The following is a 19,029-nucleotide window of genomic DNA, read 5'->3' on the forward strand; positions in this document are numbered from 1 at the left end:
TTTTTTAGGTTTCCTTTATAATTAGCTTTAGAATTAAATGTGCCAATGAAACGCGCGCATGGCAGCATTACCAGCGACCATAGCCCAGTAACCTAGAAAGCTGGAATAAGACATATTCTTCCGAAAATTGTAAAAACAGGATCAGACAAGGAATTATTCAGACAACATACGTAGCCTGTTTTAACGCAAAAGACAGAAGGCCAAATTCCCTTAGGCATCAGCAAGTGTGTGCACAACATTATATGAAATGACGGAACCGCAACGAAACTTTGCTGGTGCCTCGATTTAGCTACGATTACGCAAGCCATCTCTGCAATTCCTAGACAACAAAATCAGGCGCTTATTTACGCTATCGTGCCGGTATTTCTCTATAAGTGAGTGTTCTCGTAGCCGTATGATGTCATTCATGGTTGTTGGTTGCCGCCGCGTCATTTTAGATTATGTTCTCCTTGCCTGTGTGTAATGTTCCATGCGAAAGTGCAGAGCAATTATATCGCGGTGCGTGTATCGTGCCTATGATAAGGTTGACCGAAACTGTTAGAGACAGAAACACCGAAATGGTTTGTTTATGGGGGTTTGACGTTTGAAAGTTACTCAGGTTATGAGGAGTGGGCGTGGGCGTGAGAACAGCACCAGGATGCAGCTAACAAATCCGCTCTGCTTCTTCGTCCAGGTTACGGCATGGGCTCTGTTCAGCAATGGGCCGCTGTCGTCACCTACCCATGAGATCAGCAAGCTGCCCTGCCACTTCAACGACACTTGTGATGCCGCAAGCCCGCAAGACAGGCACATTTTCATCGCCGTCCCTCCATCGCATGAAAGATCCAGATCAACAGCGACATCATTTGCTGCCTATATGAACAGCTGGCGGGCCCCCGGCGCCCTTAGTGGGCGTGAGAACAGCACCAGGATGCGGCCACCTAATCCGCTCTGCTTCTTCGTCCAGGTTACGGCATGGGCTCTGTTCAGCAATGCGCCGCTGTCGTCACCTACCCATGAGATCAGCAAGCTGCCCTGCCACTTCAACGACACTTGTGACGCCGCATGCCCGCAAGACAGGCACATTTTCATCGCCGTCCCTCCATCGCATGAAAGATCCAGATCAACAGCGACATCATTTGCTGCCTATATGAACAGCTGGCGGGTCCCCGGCGCCCTTAGTGGGCGTGAGAACAGCACCAGGATGCGGCCACCTAATCCGCTCTGCTTCTTCGTCCAGGTTACGGCATGGGCTCTGTTCAGCAATGCGCCGCTGTCGTCACCTACCCATGAGATCAGCAAGCTGCCCTGCCACTTCAACGACACTTGTGATGCCGCATGCCCGCAAGACAGGCACATTTTCATCGCCGTCCCTCCATCGCATGAAATATCCAGATCAACAGCGACATCATTTGCTGCCTATATGAACAGCTGGCGGGCCCCCGGCGCCCTTAGTGGGCGTGAGAACAGCACCAGGATGCGGCCACCTAATCCGCTCTGCTTCTTCGTCCAGGTTACGGCATGGGCTCTGTTCAGCAATGCGCCGCTGTCGTCACCTACCCATGAGATCAGCAAGCTGCCCTGCCACTTCAACGACACTTGTGATGCCGCATGCCCGCAAGACAGGCACATTTTCATCGCCGTCCCTCCATCGCATGAAATATCCAGATCAACAGCGACATCATTTGCTGCCTATATGAACAGCTGGCGGGTCCCCGGCGCCCTTAGTGGGCGTGAGAACAGCACCAGGATGCGGCCACCTAATCCGCTCTGCTTCTTCGTCCAGGTTACGGCATGGGCTCTGTTCAGCAATGCGCCGCTGTCCTCACCTACCCATGAGATCAGCAAGCTGCCCTGCCACTTCAACGACACTTGTGATGCCGCATGCCCGCAAGACAGGCACATTTTCATCGCCGTCCCTCCATCGCATGAAAGATCCAGATCAACAGCGACATCATTTGCTGCCTATATGAACAGCTGGCGGGCCCCCGGCGCCCTTAGTGGGCGTGAGAACAGCACCAGGATGCGGCCACCTAATCCGCTCTGCTTCTTCGTCCAGGTTAGTTCTGTTACTTCCCTGTACGCTAAGAAATCTAATGACGTGTGCCTGTTGCTGTTCCCACGCCCGGGAGTTTTGCTTTGTGTGTTCAGTGAATGCTTTGATATTGTAAACCAACTTCTGGCGTTGTCTGGGGACGTCGAGCTCAACCCTGGACCTAACACGAGGCATCAGGTACAGGACTCTCTTCCTGACGTCCAGTCTAAGCAGTTGGAAGATATGTTTGCAATACTGGAGGCTTTGAACACGCGAACTGCGAAAATGCAACTGGACCAAAAGGCTTTCATAAAGTCTATTGATGATCTTAAGAAGTCCCAGCTGAAGTTAGAAGATTTGAGCGAAATGAACAAAAGATTAACTAACGTTGAGCGCAAAACTGTTACCATTGACGAAACCGAGAAGGAAGTACATCCTTTTAAGCAGTTAGTTGACCAACTTTCTAGTGAAAACTCTAAGCTGCGCGCGCGCCTGTCTGAACTTGAAGACAGGCAGCGACGCGATAACCTTCTGTTCTATGGCATACCTGACGCGCAGTCAGAGTCCTGGGCTCAGTCAGAAGAAAAGCTAGTCAAGGTTCTTTCATCCTGCTTGGAAATTCCGTCCTCTGAAATTTTGATCGATAGAGCGCACAGGCTCGGTAGGTTCGCATCGGAAAAATGTCGACCAATTATTGCCAAATTTTCATCCTTCAAGGTAAAGCAGAGAGTACTGCTTAACTGTTCTAAGCTCAAGGATGAAAAAATTACGCTTAGCGAGGATTTTTCTTTCGCCACCCGTCACGCTAGAAAAAAACTGGTCGAATTTGGCAAATCTCAGCCGCTCACCTTCAAGCTTCGCTTCAATAAGCTTTACATAAAAAATAAATGCTACTCCTACAATCACTCTGATGACTCCGTTCATGAAATCCCAAGCGCCTTCCTGTTGCCAAACAACCGTTCTGAGGACCCTACGAATGATACCCACAGCGCCTCCGCGCCACCGACCGAACTTGTTACCAATTAGCACTGCGCGAGGGGCAGTGGAACTAAGTCCCCGGCCGTTACCCCACTTTCTTTTTTGTTCACAAATATTCGCAGCATATCTAAATGAGATTATCTTTGTTCTGTAATTGATGCTTGCGATGCTGACATTGTATGTCTTACTGAAACGTGGCTATCGGCGAAGATAGATAGCTGTGAACTTCTTACCTGTAAAAAGAGATATAACATTTATCGGTGCGACAGGGGTTCTAGATGTGGCGGAGGCGTGCTTGTAGCTGTTGCTGATACTGTTATGTCTTTCCCGATCCATTTTGTAAGCGCGTTGGAACTTGTACTGGTTGAAATTCGCACATGCTCTAGGCAATTGATAGTGGGCGTTTGCTATCGTCCGCCGTCTACCTCCCCCACCTTTGTAAACGATCTTCATGATGTCATTCATATGATTACAGTCCGTTATTCGAGCAGTCCCTTTATCTTACTGGGTGATTTTAATTTCCCAACATAGTGTGGTCTAATGTGAGTTCTTATTGTGAACCTTTTTCAAGTGAATGCGACATGTTCTTGAATTTGTGCAGTGATTTTAACTTATCCCAGCTTGTAACGCAGGCAACTCGTATTTCACCTACTGCGTCTAATATCCTCGATCTGGTACTCACCACATCGCCTGATTTTTTCCAGCCCATATCATACTTGCCAGGGTTAAGTGATCACCTACTCCTTCATTTTGCTTTGACCTGCGCAGTTCCCCATCAACGTAACCACAGTAAATATATCCATGATTACAAAAATGCTGATTTTGATGCTATTAACCTTGAACTGTCTGTTTATCTAGACCATTACTTGCTAAGCTTTCATGATCGCTGCATTAATGCTAACTGGAGCCTGATTAAAGAAAAAGTTGCTGCGCTCAATGAAAAATATGTTCCACGCTTAGTCATCACCTCTAACCGTCAATCACCATGGTTCACTAAATCGTTAAAACGGCTCTGTAATAAGAAAAAAACGCATGTTCCGCCCTGCAAAACTAACCGGTTCCCAAGAACGTTGGACTGCTTATCAGGCCGCGCCCCTTGAATATAAAAGTGCACTGAAGGATGCCAAAGATTTGTTTTTCAGTGACACATTACCTTCCCTTTTGATAAATAACCCTAGGCAATTTTGGAGCGTAGTTAACAAAAAAGACAATTCATCCATCAGCCTTAAGGACTCCAGTGACCAACTAATTCATCCTAATGAATGTGCAAATGTTCTAAGCAGTGTATTCGTTTCAGCTTTTTCCAAAAGTCAGTGTTCGGTAACCCCTGCATATAACAGTGCTGACTTTTTACCGATGGATTCTATTGTCTTTGATCCTGCTGGAGTGGAAAAAATAGTCGAAAAACAAAAGGTTTCTTCATCATGTGGTGTTGATAACATTAGTTCTAAGTTCTTGATTAAAACCAAAGTATACAGCGCAATAAAACTCTCTAACCTATTTCAGCAATCTCTTGAAACAGCATGTATACCTGATGACTGGAAGGTTGGGAAGGTGATTCCCTTGCATAAATCTGGTGATCAACATTCCCCGCATAATTATTGACCCATCTCACTTACCAGCATTCAGTGTAAAATCATGGAGCATGTTATTTACTCTCACCTTGCATCGTTCCTTGATTCTAATGCCTTTTTTACGGACAGTCAACATGGATTTCGGAAGTGGTTTTCTTGCGAAACACAGCTTTTAACCTTCACACATGATCTAAACTCATTCCTCGACAGGGGTTCCGTTGTCGACTGCATATTCCTCGATTTCTCAAAGGCGTTTGACAAGGTCTCTCATCAACTGCTTTTTTTTAAACTTAGTAAACTTAACCTCGACCCTAACGTTCTTAGGTGGCTGCATTCGTTTCTCACTAATCGTTCACAATTTGTCACCGCTAATAATGTTTCTTCCTTCACTTCTCCAGTTGGATCTGGAGCACCACAAGGCTCTGTTCTAGGGCCTCTGCTTTTTCTTATATATATCAATGACTTACCTGACAATCTATGTTCAACAATAAATCTTTTTGCTGATGACTGCGTCATATACCGCGAAATTAACAGTGACTTTGATATAGCTCTTCTTCAATCAGATATTGATCATGCTCTTGAATGGACTAACAAATGGAACATGGAACTAAACATAAAAAAGTGCAAGTGCATGCGGGTTTCTCGTCGTAACACCACATTGCCTTCATATCGTCTTAATAATTGCAGCCTTGAGTCTGTGCCTTTTTACAAATATTTAGGTGTCTTCATTTCCCATAATCTTTCTTGGAAAGTACACATAGACTATGTAAGCAATAACGCTAACCGCATGCTGGGCTACATACGCCGTAACTTTAATCTTTCTTCTAGCTCCGTAAAACTGCTTCTCTACAAGTCGTTGGTTCGTAGTAAACTAGAATATGCTGCATCTATCTGGGACCCCTATCAAGAGACACTAATATACCAACTCGAATCTATACAGAACCGTGCGGCCCGTTTCATTCTCTCGAATTATCACCGTAACTCTAGTGTCAGTGCCATGAAATCAAGCTTATCACTCCTACTACTGTCGCAACGTAGAAATATATCCCGCCTTTGTCTATTCCATAAGATTTACTACGATAACCCCATCCTTAAGAGAAAATTGATAACGCCACCTTGCTACGTTTCAGCTCGGATCGATCATCGTCATAAAGTTGGTATTCTTTCATGCCAAACAAACCACTTTTACAACTCATTCATCCCCAGCACATCGGCACAATGGAATCACCTTCCCCGATCGGTCGTCGAAATAAGTGTCCATTCTGTGTTTAAATCGGCTTTAACTAACTTGATGGTAACATAGTACATGTAATTCTTGCGCCCCGCCGTTTATTCTTTTCAGCTTATGTGGTAGTTAAAACAGACCTGGTCTGCGTGGTATGCTTGTTTGCGTGGTATGCTTACTTTTATGCTTACTTTACTCCTTTGCTCATAATTTCTGTTAAATGACTGTTAATTTGTTGGATTGTATTTGCTGTAACCTACTGATTTGCGCGAGCCATATTCTTGTTCACATTTTTGTGTTACTTGTGACTGCTGTTCCTTTGTTATTTTGTCTATTGTACCCCACTCCCCTCTGTAATGCCCTCGGGCCCTGAGGGTACTGAAATAAATAAATAAATAAATAAATAAATAAATAAATAAACGTCGTAGAGGTGGTCACCGCATTATTTCGACCACCTCGGTTTTAGTAATGTGCATTGACATTGCACACTGCACGGGCCATTAGCATCTATCCTCCACCGACATGCGGCAGGGAGCGACCTCGAGTTTTTTCCGGTCAGCATCCGAGTACCGCAACCACTGAGGCAATGCGGCGTCAGAAGCACAGAAGTGAGCTGCGCGCTCAGTATTAAAGCTTAGAAAGGACACGTTTTATATTCATCAGGCATGACCCGAAGTTAATAGTTTTAGCAATACAACAGCCGCTTTAATCCCAAATCACTATCAAAGTTCGGTGACTTTGCCTTCACTGCAGACAGACGGGCTGCCTGCCCTTAGATGAAGCAGCCACATCCTGCAATCGTGTTGTATGTCGGACTTGCTAACGTGCTGCTGGCTAGGGGCTGATTGCCCTTTAATGGTCGCCGTAGTATCGGCATCGTCCTGCTTGGCCCTTGGCAGAATTAAGTTATCCTGCTTCGCTAAATCTAAAGGGTCTATACAACCAGCCCCATGAAGGGCTTGCCACCTATACCAAGCAAAATTCCCACAGTAACCGCAGCTTTCTGAAGGTGTTGCAGCGGCAAGTACAGAAGGATGGCAGCTTGCCATTATTCTTTTAACATGGAGAGAGTTCAAAATTGGTAAGTATAAAAGGAACTGTAGTAACAATTTCATCAAAACTACGTTAATTGAAAATTTCAGAGATAACGAAAAAATCAGTAGTTACGAATGAATCGTAAAGCTCAAGACAAGATTTTCAATTTGTTTATATTTCCATTGCTTTTAAACATTTGTAACTTTTTCTCTTCTATCTCTCCCCAAAGAGCACTAAAAATAAGGCGTGCAGAAAGGCAAATTTGTATTACATACCTGGAAATTTAGTATCAAGCCTACATAAACAATTACATTTTCTATAATTATTTTTTCTTTTCACTTAGTCAATTGGATAACTTAAAACAGGGAAATAAATATTAAAAAGTGTATCTTTATGCCGGCTTGTTATTCCAATTTCAGGAGTGTAACAATAATGTGTCTTTCCACATTTTATATTAGGCGCTGTACGAAAAGCGGTTTCAGACTAAATGATACAAATGTGCAATAATTTAACGGAAACATAAATTACATATATCTCCTTCGCAAATCGCATATTATTTATAACTTATTTTTCTAGGCATTATTTGTGCAAGATTTATTTAAAATGGCACTGATTAAACCACGTCTGCGGCATATATCGATATTACTGCATTTAAAGTTTGACCTCACGTTAAGCTGTTCACTTTTTCTTCCACTCACCTACCAACTCAGAAAGTCTGTCCTTCCCATCAAAGAGGCACTTTTTTCCACCAACCTAGCACCCAAACCTCTCCTGCAGGAGGTGCTCGAATTCGGGAAGAGCTGCCGCTCCACATTGCACACTCCATCCAAACAACACGGCCGCAGTCGGCCTGTGGGGAGGTGGGGGTAACATCCGCCTCTACGCCCCCCCCCCCCCCCCCCCCACCACCTTGCAGTTCGGACTTCAGCCAATCAGTTATTTGCTTACTGCCCTGAACCAGAGCCGGGAGATCTGAAACAGTCCTTTATTTTTCATTGCCTCAACTTGTGTTCTCCATGCTTAACGGTTCACGCAGCATGTATGGAGGTCTTGTGCAAGTGCTGGAATGAAAATTAATGCTTTCGATTTTCATGCACGCCCTCGGAATTCCACTGAACTTCCATTGGGCCACTCGGCCTTTGCTAGAAGCGTCGATACACAGCCGTCCTTATTTTTCTGGCCATAATTTCAAAGCTTACTAGACCCAAGCCAAGCCCACCTTGCGCAGTGCCGATCTCACCTATGGGGTTCGCCAGCTTCTGAACGCCGGACGGGGCTATGCCGAGCGGCAAAGATATGGTTCGGCCCAGAACACTTGCAGCGGTGTTGACTGTCTGCACGTCAACGAGAATGCGCGGCCTGAAGCGGAACCTGCACACAACAATGATTAATTGCGGTCAGAAAGCTGCACAAGTGGCACTCACCCATTGGGTTTGCAGTAGCCATGACGCACGTTGCACTGGGTGATTCTTTTAGTGCATTGGCTCTGAAGCCCGCATTCACGGTAAATATACATATAAAATAAAATATACATGAAGGAACCCAACAGCCACTGAAACCAAGGTGCATAAGGGAATGTTTATATTTTTTTTTTCAATTTGTGGTGTTGATCAATGAGATAGTAACACTGACAGTGTTATCATCTCGCTGATCAACTCCACAAACTAAAAAAAATAGAAACATTCAGCTCTGCACCTTGGTTTCAGTGGCTGTTGGCTTCCGCCATGTATATTATATTTTATACGTCGAGTCCCTCATTTCACTTCCTCTGTCTGCCACACACACACACACACGCGCGCACGCACACGCGCGCATGCACGCACACACACACGCACACACACGCACGCACGCGCACACACACACGCACACACGCACACACACGCACGCACGCGCACACACACGCACACACACACACACACACACACACACGCACACGCACACGCGCACACTGGTTACATTCAAAAGATCGGTTTAAGGAGTCAGAAAAGTCGTGCGTTGCATTTGGTTTCCTTTACCTTGTACGAAACCACACTTAAAATCTTACATGGTGAGATAATTTTGTGCTCATCCAATAAACATGTAATAGTCAACTGCAGATGCTTTCTAATATTTGTGTCGTAGAGGGCAATAATTCTAATATCTATGATGTGGAAATACGAAGAAAGCAGCACGCAGAGCGCAGCCAGGAATGCAAGAAGTCCCAAAATTGAAACAGCGCAAAATCGACAGGGGACAGAAACGCTAGACGCAAAAATTGAGCCGACGCGGCGGCAGCGATCCAATGTCACACCTAACACAGGCGCTCACACACTTCACAGTGGTGCGCGTGTCACGTGCTCCTTTTGCAGCGCCCGAGCAGAGCCGCGTGCGGGCGTTGAGCACGTGACAGGCGCACCGATGTGTGACGAGCGCTCAGAAGCGTGACTAGCTCTCTTTCTGGTCATGCTGTTTCGATTTCGGCCATGTGCGGTCCCCAAATTGCTTGCGCTGCAGCGGCAACGAGAACAGCATTTTCGAAAATCTAAAAATTATAGGAATATTTCGGTGGGCAATAAGCTTTTGAATAATAACGGTGTGATAGAACCTGGCTAATTATTCAATATTTGTCAACCACTCCGCTAGTTTGCATATGCCTTAGCTGCATCCTGATTAGAGATTTAGAATTTCAGGAAATTTTGATTGGCTTGACAAAAATGTCTTTTTCAGGCTTTTTGTACATGAAAAATTGTAAATTTTAAAACCTTGGCTAAAACAGATTTATTTGCAAGAGCACAACGATTAATGTTAAGGCTTTGAATTTCAGGCGCATATGCAGATATATCATAAACTTCTTGTATGACGGCACCGAGAGGATGAATGATGCTCCGCAGTTAAGGCGAATTGCAGGCATAAATATCATATTGGTGGAACGAACTTACTGTATTTCACCGAGGAAGGAAACGTGAAAACTTACCTATAAGTCGCTCTGTATCGGACTCGGAGTGACTGTCGCTGGATGCGGCACTACGCGCAGCAGCATGGATTGAAGTTGTTTCAACAGCTAGGTTCTATTGTACACACACAAGGTTTCGAACGCGTTCTCTTGAAAGCCTGTTGCGAAGCCTTGTATGGACGTTTCCGAAACGTGACCAGATTCGTTCGCAGCTGGCGGATGATGGTGGCATCTGCAGCAGTCGACAAGCCAGAGGAGTTAGCGGTGGCCTTGCCACCAGGTAGATGGCGCCACGGGCTCCGCGGAGTCCCAGAGCCCTGTCCTGGAACAAACTCCGTCGGACGTCCGTCCTGCACTCCACTATGTTGGAAACCAGTTTACCGATGTCAAGTGAAATGTGCCCCGCTTGCAGAGAAATCCACTCGAAGCTGTCCACAATTAGCGCATCGTCTAGATTCTTTCCTCTGTACCTTACATTCAGAAAAATTAGCAGCAATGGGGACTGGCTGCAAACAAAGCTTTTCGCGCATGCTGACGATTTCTTTCGCTCGAATCAGTTCCTCGCTTGAGAGCGCGGAGGTCGCCAGGTTTGCTGCTAGTTCGTTTCTAATGGAATGGAAGGCTTCTGGAACGTCGGACAGCAGAGCATTCTCCGGCTCTATGATTATGGCTGAGGAAATTGGTGTAATCAGGAGCAGACAGCTTTCCACAGGCTTCCAGAAACCCTCTCATGGTTCTTCTAGGCAATGGCTGCTCTTCATCATGTCTACAGAGTTCTGTCTCTCTTGTTCCAATATGACTGAGTTTACACACAATCGGGAGCATTGGCGTTTGTTTCCTTGCTGTAAATAATCTTGATGTCCAGCGGGCATTTCTTGCGCACCGAGAGATGCCTCGCCAAACGTGTGGCATTCGGATAATCCATGCTGAACATCGCACTATTTTCATACTGCTCGCTTTGTTCCGCCAGTGAACGTTTCGCACACAGAAAAGTGTTGCCAAACGTTCTACCGCGGGCGAATCATTGTCACCACCAGAACCGTCTAACCATAACACAATGGCATGTGCTTCGAGTACTCTTTCTTGTGTTTGTTTTTGTTCACTTTAGATATAAGCTGTGGTAGTTGATGGGTTCGCTTGGTTTCGCCTGCAGTTCATTAGATGGCTGTGCGAGTCCATCTCGATTGATTTAGCGTAGTGTTACTGTACAGCCTTCCTACCCTACTTCTGTCGCCAATAGGCTGGGCTTGTATCTTTTTTTATTTACAAAACTGTAAGCCCTTCAAGGGCTGTTACAGGGTGGGAGGGAAAAAAGACAAAAAATGAGCAAGGCTACAAGAAGCACTACTCCAACTCCAACTCTTTCTGAAAAATGTCAGCTGAATTTGTGTCCTGAAATACGTGCTGATCCAGCTTATTAAATTCTACTATGGTTTTCAGGAGGAATTAGTAGGTAAATATGGGAGCTCAGTTGTGTATGACACAGTGACCAATGGGTGGTTGTACGAGAAGATAATGTGCCCAGGGGTCGAATATACAGAGTAGAATCCATATTAAACTTACTTTCACGAAGCATGCCAAGAAAATTCAGACGATCTATCTTGCTACGTGTGGCTAGTTCTGGTGACTGTGTTTTGCGGTAAGCAGAGAATATAAATCTTAAAGCAAACCTTTGCGTTTTTTCAAGTTCATTGATCTGATATTGACAATGTGGGTCCCATGTTATGCTTGCATGTTCTAACTTTGGTCGAAATAAACTCTTATAGCTTAACACCTGGTATAGGTAACACGTGGAATGTACAGCTTTGGGAACAAGCTGTTCGCCTGAATTAAAAAAAAAATATGGAAGCAGAAACTTAGGTCCACAGGAAATTCATAGGGACACTTTGTTGACTTAAAGTGCAGCGATGCGAAAGCGTTTAGCGCGGTGTTGCTGCTTGCGTCACTGATGTGTGGTTAAGATGCTAGTCAGCTACTTGCGTTTGACCGCATTCTGAAACTCCATTGAAGCGAGCGCTAGGAGGGAAGTTGGACGACGCTCAAGTTTCACCTTTAAGAGTGGAATGCGACAGCGTGTTGCAGCACTGCTAGGGAGTCGGCGGAACGTCATCGCTCGTTCTGCGCGACGCCTTGCCCATTAGACAAATCGCTCTGCTAAGTACGGTGAACCGGACGCGCGGAGCAGCAAACCACGTAGAATCGGTGCCAGGCGCCTTGCCGAAACGCGCGGGACTCAAGTTGCAGTTGTAGTTCGTCGGCACATCGTTCTCGACAAACCAGATGCCACGAACACCAGCATAGCTTCGGCGCCGAACGAACGGGCAGCAAACCGCAAGCTTCGTGGAGAACGCGCTTTGGATGTGCGCTGCGTTGTTCGCCGCTCACAGCGTGATTCTTGCGTGCCCGTACGGTCCCACAGCGCCCGAACGAGACGAGCGGGAGGCGCTGCCGTGGCGCGCTATCTGTTGGGGCAGTGACGTACATTGGGAGGAGGAGAAGGAGAGAGAAGGTATTTTTCGTTCACGGCCAACGCCGACGACACGAGCTGCTTACCGCTTTCGCATAATGGCATAATTCTTTTTGGAGGATGGTAACAGATGGCGAGCGGACACATTCATCTGGCTGCGAGCATGAAATAGCAGCAGTCTCTACTATTTCGCTTTGAAGTTCCCGTTGCCCCTTTTTCCTTGCCATGAAATCAGTCTGGCTGAACTTAGAGCAAGAGCTCCGACAACTGCGACAGTGAAATAACAGATTGGCCTCCCCCGTCCCCATTCAAGGAATGCGCACGCACGCTCTCGTAAACGATCATTTATGCGCCCATTAGTTTGGCCGATGTGAAAGCGGCCGCAATTGAGGGAGATATTGCAGGGGACATCTGTTACGCATGGAACACTCTTGTTCCCATTCAAGTGCTTCTTACCACACGTGTCTGGGTTTGAAGTCCGTTGTGCAAACAGTTTGGTAAGTTAGCAAGGTGCATAAAGAACAATGTTAGCACCGTATTTGCCTGCAATCTTCTCAAGATTTCACTATATCGTATGTATGGTAGGACTACCTATTTGTTGTATCGTAGTAATGATAATTAGCAATGAAACAGTACACGTAGCATCCGGTCGAGCCGATCTGTATTCTCCTACTTCGTCGTCTTCTCTCCCCCCATGCGCGCGACTGCGTGCAGCGCACTTGCCACACTTCATCTTTATCACATTTCCGCCGTACTTAAAAAAAAAACAAAATGTCTAGCGGATGTCATAGTCTTTGAACCATGCGGGCCGCTTCTTTTTGCGAGTACTTCGGCGCGGCGCCGCAGGAGGTGAAGCCGCAGTTGCCGCTGTGGATTTACTACACGAGGGTTGAGGAGCGGCTGCCGATTCCGGAGCGGGCGGAACGGCTGGCATCATATGGATTGAAGGCGCGTCCGAAGACACGGTTCCGGACTGTGGACTGGGCGGCGGCATTCGGTTGCCGTCGATAGGCGGCGAAATATCAGCGAAAAGGGCCGCTGGAGCTGAGGAGGACAGTTACTGCTGAACTACTTCTGGGCGAACCGCAGAAAACTTGGACGAGTGCCACACTCGCCCATCATCCAGCAGATAAGATGCAGGTCCACGCTGCTCCACAACCTTCCGAGGCTCCGAAAACCGAGCTGACAGTTTGCCTCGCACATTTGGTTTGCGGACACGCACGTACTGGCCAATCTGAAAGTCACGACACTGGGCGCCACTCGCTGGTCCGCATAAAGCTTGTATAGCGCTTGTTTCTCGTCAAGCCTCTGCCGCAAAAGCTTAAGCGCTTTTGTCAGATCCATTGAAAAGGACTGATCCGGCAGTCCTACGACGTTAAGTCTTGTGCGGAGCAAACGGCCATGAAGTAGGACAGCTGGTGCAATTCCTGTCGTGGCATGGGGCGTACAGGGGTAGACACCGAGGTAGTCCACAATCGCTGTACGTAGGTCGCGTCGCTCGCACAGAGCTAGCTGAATGTAGGACTTAAGCACTCGATTGGATCGTTCAACGAGTCCATTAGCTTGGGGATGGTACACTGAAGAGTAGCAATGGCGTATCCCCCGTTCGCGGAGGAAAGTTTGCATGGCCATCGATGAAAATTGAGGTCCGTGGTCAGAGACAATCTCTTGAGGGTAACCCTCACGAGCGAAGAGGCCAAGCAGGAATTCTTGAACGGTTTGAGTTGTGATGGCATCAGCGAAGGCAACTTCTGGCCACTTACTGTAATAATCCATGAGAGTAATCGCGAAGCGGCAGCCACTGGGAGCTTGGTCGAAAGGCCCCACGATATCAATGGCAACCTTATCCCAAGGTTTCTCTGGGAAGGCGACAGGTTGCAGAGGAGCTGCCACCAGACGAGCCAATTTGTCACAGGACTGGCACACGACGCATGTCCGTACCATTTCTTCGACGTGCTCGTCCATTCGCGGCCACCAGTAGAGCTCTCGCAGTCGACTTTTCGTGCGGCTGATCCCGGGGTGTGACTCGTGCGCGATGTCCATGAGGCGTCGTCGTAAACTGTCGGGAACGACGAGCCTGTCACCTCGGTACAAGACGCCTTGCACGACGTACAGCTCCGAGCGCAGGAGATAGTATGGCCTAAGGTTCTCCGGTAGGGATTTCTTGTCCGGCCATGTCGCCGATGTAAACTGAATGGCTTGAGCAACTGCCGCGTCGCTGATGGTTGCCTCTTGAAGCTCTTGTAGAGTCACGGCTGGCGATAGCAGGCAGACGAAGTCGTCGTCACTGGCGTCGAACTCACTGGGCTCACTGCACGATGTGGTCGGTAAGGGAAGGCGAGACAGAGCATCCGCAACAGAGTTGTCATTACCTTTGCGGTACTCTACAGTGTAGTTGTAGCACAACAGGCGAGCCGACCAACGTGAAATTCGCAACGGCCGATGGCCCGTTCCTTTCGTCGACAGCAAAATGACAAGTGCACTGTGGTCGGTGCGTAGAACAAAAGGCCGGCCCCACAAATACACGTGCCACCGTTCGCACGCCCAAACGCAAGCTAGGGCCTCACGATTCACCAACAGAGTACTTTCTTTCTTGGGGTGTCAAGGTACGGGAGGCAAACGCAACAGTTTGCAGGGAATGGCCGTTGTCTTGCTGAAGCACTGCCCCAAGGCCATATCCGGAAGCGTCAGTCGTTACGACCACGGGAAGGGCAGGATAAAAAAAATGCAACATGTCACATGACGTCAACATGGACTTCAGTAGTTTGAAGCTTGAATCCGCAGCAGCAGTCCAAGTGAAGGCGGAGTCGCTGCCTCGAAGTAGGGCGCGCATAGGCTGAACGACGTCGGAGTAATGCGGGATAAACTTGGAGTAGAAACCCGCAAGTCCAAGGAGGGAGCGAAGCTCGCTGATGTTAGATGGAGTCGGAGACTTCGTAATCGCCTCGATGGCAGAAGAAAGCGGAAACAGGCCTTCACCGCTGACAACATGCCCCAAGAAAGTGAGCTTCGGAACATCGAAGACACATTTGTGGCTGAGCTTGAGTCCGGCTTGGGACAGGCGCTCGAGAACAGCACGAAGGTTGGTGAGGTGCTCCTGTCGGGAGGTGCCATGGACTATGATGTCGTCGATGTAGAAGAGGACACCTTTGCACCCTTTTGTGCATCATCTTCTGAAAAGCCGAAGGCGCCGAAGCAAGGCCGAAACACACTCGTTTGAAGCGGAAGAGGCCATCATGGGTAATGAATGTGGTCAATTCCCGACTCTCAGGGCTAAGTGGTACTTGATGGTAAGCCGAGGCAAGGTCCAACTTCGAAAAACGCTGTGACCCGGCCAAGCTATGTAGAAGTTCTTCCGTTTGAGGCAAAGGAAAACTGTCGACCACAATAGACTTGTTCGGCTCACGCAAATCGACGCACATTCGGATGGAGCCATCTTTTTTCCGAGCCACGACTATGGGTGAAATCCACTTGGAAGCGTCGACCCGTTCAATGATGTCTTGAGCTTCAAGCTTCTGGAGTTCCTCGGAGACCTGCTGACGAATGGCAAACGGCAGCCGTCGGAGCTTGCAAGCAACAGGAGAAACGGAATCCTGCACTCTGACTTTGTGCACGTAGCCACGAGAAACTCCAAGTTCCTTGGAGAAGAGATGTTCGAAGTGTGGACGTAGCTCAGGAGGTAACAGAGGCATATCAGGTGTCATGGAAAGACATTCCAACGATGCACCTTTGATCTTCATTTGTAGAGCGGCAATGGAATCCAGGCCCAGCAGCGTTGTGCCTCCCGAGACAACGTACAACAGGATGCAGGCGGTACGGTCGTGGAACTTTGCTGTGGCAACAAAACACCCTTGAACTATAATCCGAGACTTAGAATAGTCCAATAGTTGAACTGCAGTTGATTTAAGCGGGAAACATTTAGCGAAGAATCGGTGGTATAGATCTTCAGAAATAATTGACACAGATGAGCCAGTGTCAATCAGGAAGCGAATGAACTTGCCTTCAATCAGGACTGAGGCGAAAATTCCGTTTTTTTGACTTTCAACATTGAGAATAGACGCACTGCTGGAGCCATCCGGCATCGACGATGTGTCAGCAGTATCTGCAACTTGCTGAACTTGAACAGGACGGTCGGACGACTTGCAGAGAGAGTCGAAATGGCCCACCTTGCCGCACCGACGACACTTGCGGTTGCGGGCTCGGCATGCAGGGTTGTTCGCTAGGTGAGTTGTAGAACCGCAGTGGTAGCACATGCGCTCTGGTATTGCAGCAGCAGATTGTGATGGTTGACTTTGGCACTTGCAGCAATGGGCCTGAGGTGGTGTTTGTCTCGATCCGCGCTCGCATCTCACACGATGTACTGGAGCGTCCTCCTCAGCCAATTCCCTGGCTTCCCGGGAAGCTTGCTCACACTGTCGAGCAAGGAGCATGGCGCGCGACAGAGTCAAGGAGGAGCCTTCCATGAGTAGGCGCTCACGCAGATGGCAACTCGAGGTCTTCTCCACCAGCTGGTCCCTGATCATATCGTCCGCCACGGTCCCAAACCCGCAGTCGCCGACAAGGCTGCGAAGGACAGCGACGTACTCATCGGTTGTCTCTCCTGGAGCCTGAACTCGACGGCGAAAGCGATGACGTGCGGCGATTACATTCACGGACGATTTGTAATGCTCCGCCAGGATGGATATCGCCGCATCAAATTCGTTAAGGCGGGGCGCCTCGTCACCAGAGTGCGAAGCCGCAGCTGTAGGCGCTGGAGTGGACGACGGCGGCGCCAATGTATAAAAAATGCGCTGACCTTCCAGTCCGAGGCAATTCAGCAGGATGGCCTTCCGCCTGTCCGCGCCCAGAGTAGAGGCACCAGAGGCCAGCATGTAATTCCGGAACGCCAGCTCCCATTGCTCCCATGGAAGGGCAGGACGACCAGGAGTCGGCAGGAAGGGTGGTGATGGCTGAAGCCCAGAAAAGCTCATGACGGATGGTGAGCAGGCCACGTGAAGGTCCCGAATCAAAACAGCATCCTCGTCGCCAAAATATGTTGTATCGTAGTAATGATAATTAGCAATGAAACAGTACACGTAGCATCCGGTCGAGCCGATCTGTATTCTCCTACTTCGTCGTCTTCTCTCCCCCCATGCGCGCGAGTGCGTGCAGCGCACTTGCCACACTTCATCTTTATCACACTATTTTCTCTCCCTCTGCAGTTCGTGAATGATGTTTGGTTTGGTTTATGGGGATTTAGCGTCCCAAAGCGGCTCAGGCTGTTCGGGAATTTAACCTCCATCGAAATTCGACCGCCGCGGCCGGGATCGAACCCGCGTCTTTCGGGTCAGCAGCCGAGTGCCATAACATCTGAACCACCGTGGTGGACAGTTCGTCAAGGAGGGATTCTCTTCCTGCATTTCGGAGCTTCTTGACTAAGGATTCGGTAATCAATGTTATTCGCATAACCTGCTGGTTCTAGTCGCTTAACTTCAAGATGAAAACTAGAATGCAACTTGGGAACACTTGATTTTAAATGTGCGGAACGCAAACATGAGGAAGCTAGAATCGCTTTTTGACATTTTAATAGGAAAAATCAACAGGCAAGCAGATTTTCTTCGACCAAGGCTGCAAGACCCAACGCGCATGCACACCCTCGATAAAATGTAGCTGTGGATCAAAAAACTGGATGGACCCGTTTTACGGAAGCTCGAAGGCAAATCTAAGAAAGCGCGAGCAACTGTAGCAACCAGCGAAAATCTTGTTAGCCGGTTCTGCTAGGGCGTCGTCGGTGGAGAGATTTAAAAGTAATTAAAAAATAATCTACTTATCTAAAACTTGACGTGGAGAGATGAGTGAGCTTAAGCTCGGGCACACGGTCCAAATTTGCAAGAAATTTTTCACAAAACACTGACTGGTGTGACATTGGATTCAATACATATCCTTTACTTTTGGACATAGAAGTTCTCAATGGAAATTGTGGAGAAGCCATGGTGGTAACTAAGCAGCTCTAAAAAAGGAATCGGGAGACACACCACAAGAAAAGGCGTGTACCATGTGCGACGGGTGTTGTCTGCTAGGTTGCCCTAGTTGCGGCGGTGTTTAAATTGGACGGATCGGTAGGGGCTGCACAAGGCGTTTACCGAGCTTGCCCATAATTGAATGATATCGGAGAGATGCAGATCTGTCATTTGACAGTCGCAGTGGTCGAGACTGTTACCCGAAGCAAAGCCATTTGCGAGCATAGGAAGAAAAAAGGGACAGCTACCATTTTACGTTCGCAGCCGGATGAACGCGTTAGCTCACCATCGACCTTCAAAAATAATTACGTTTTTTCTCCACGTCAGTTTGATGGTGCATTTTTCTTTCCATCCCTGCCGTGCGCAGAATGTGTAGTTTATTCTGTTTTATTTTTATTTCACCTTTTACGCGGGTGGGTTGTCGTTTTTATAAGCCTTGAAACTTGGTTTTGATATTTGCTTCTTCATCCTTATGTTGTGAATGGTTGTAGGGGTGAGCGTGCGATCTGTCTATAATAGACATGCTGTCATTCAATAAATGTTCAGTTGACAGTACCGCCTTGTGTTGTGTCCTGCCACTGTTCTGTGTGCTTTGCGGTTTTTTTTCTTCTTTTTAACGTCTTCCCTACTGGCCTACGACTATACCCTCTTAAGCTGTGTAGCTTTCCTTTGTAGCCGTGTGACTGCGCTCATGTGGAGACTAATGAGTACCTTGTCCTTAACTAAATCTTCTTTACCTTGGGGGTAGGCCCTAAGTGTATTGAGCTATGTGGGGTACCTGTTCACGTCATACTTTCACAGAGCG

General features: G+C 47.8%; 1 protein-coding gene across 1 annotated transcript; it reads left to right on the forward strand.

The window, feature by feature from the left end:
- Positions 1-58: 58 nt before the first annotated feature.
- On the forward strand, positions 59-3,040 carry LOC144108529 (uncharacterized). The gene is made up of 2 exons (XM_077641743.1): positions 59-87; positions 2,131-3,040. The coding sequence occupies exons 1-2, from the start codon at positions 59-61 to the stop codon at positions 3,038-3,040; spliced, it is 939 nt and encodes a 312-aa protein (XP_077497869.1).
- Positions 3,041-19,029: the final 15,989 nt, after the last annotated feature.

Source organism: Amblyomma americanum, chromosome 10 (genome assembly GCF_052857255.1).
Source record: "Amblyomma americanum isolate KBUSLIRL-KWMA chromosome 10, ASM5285725v1, whole genome shotgun sequence".
Lineage (NCBI taxonomy): Eukaryota > Metazoa > Arthropoda > Arachnida > Ixodida > Ixodidae > Amblyomma > Amblyomma americanum.

What these genes read in the sequence shown, in the direction of transcription:
- LOC144108529 (XM_077641743.1), top strand. Translation starts at nt 59, where the DNA reads ATGGCAGCATTACCAGCGACCATAGCCCA. An exon ending in TTACCAGCGACCATAGCCCA is followed by an intron (nt 88 to 2,130) that starts GTAACCTAGAAA and finishes TTGTGTGTTCAG; the next exon opens with TGAATGCTTTGATATTGTAA.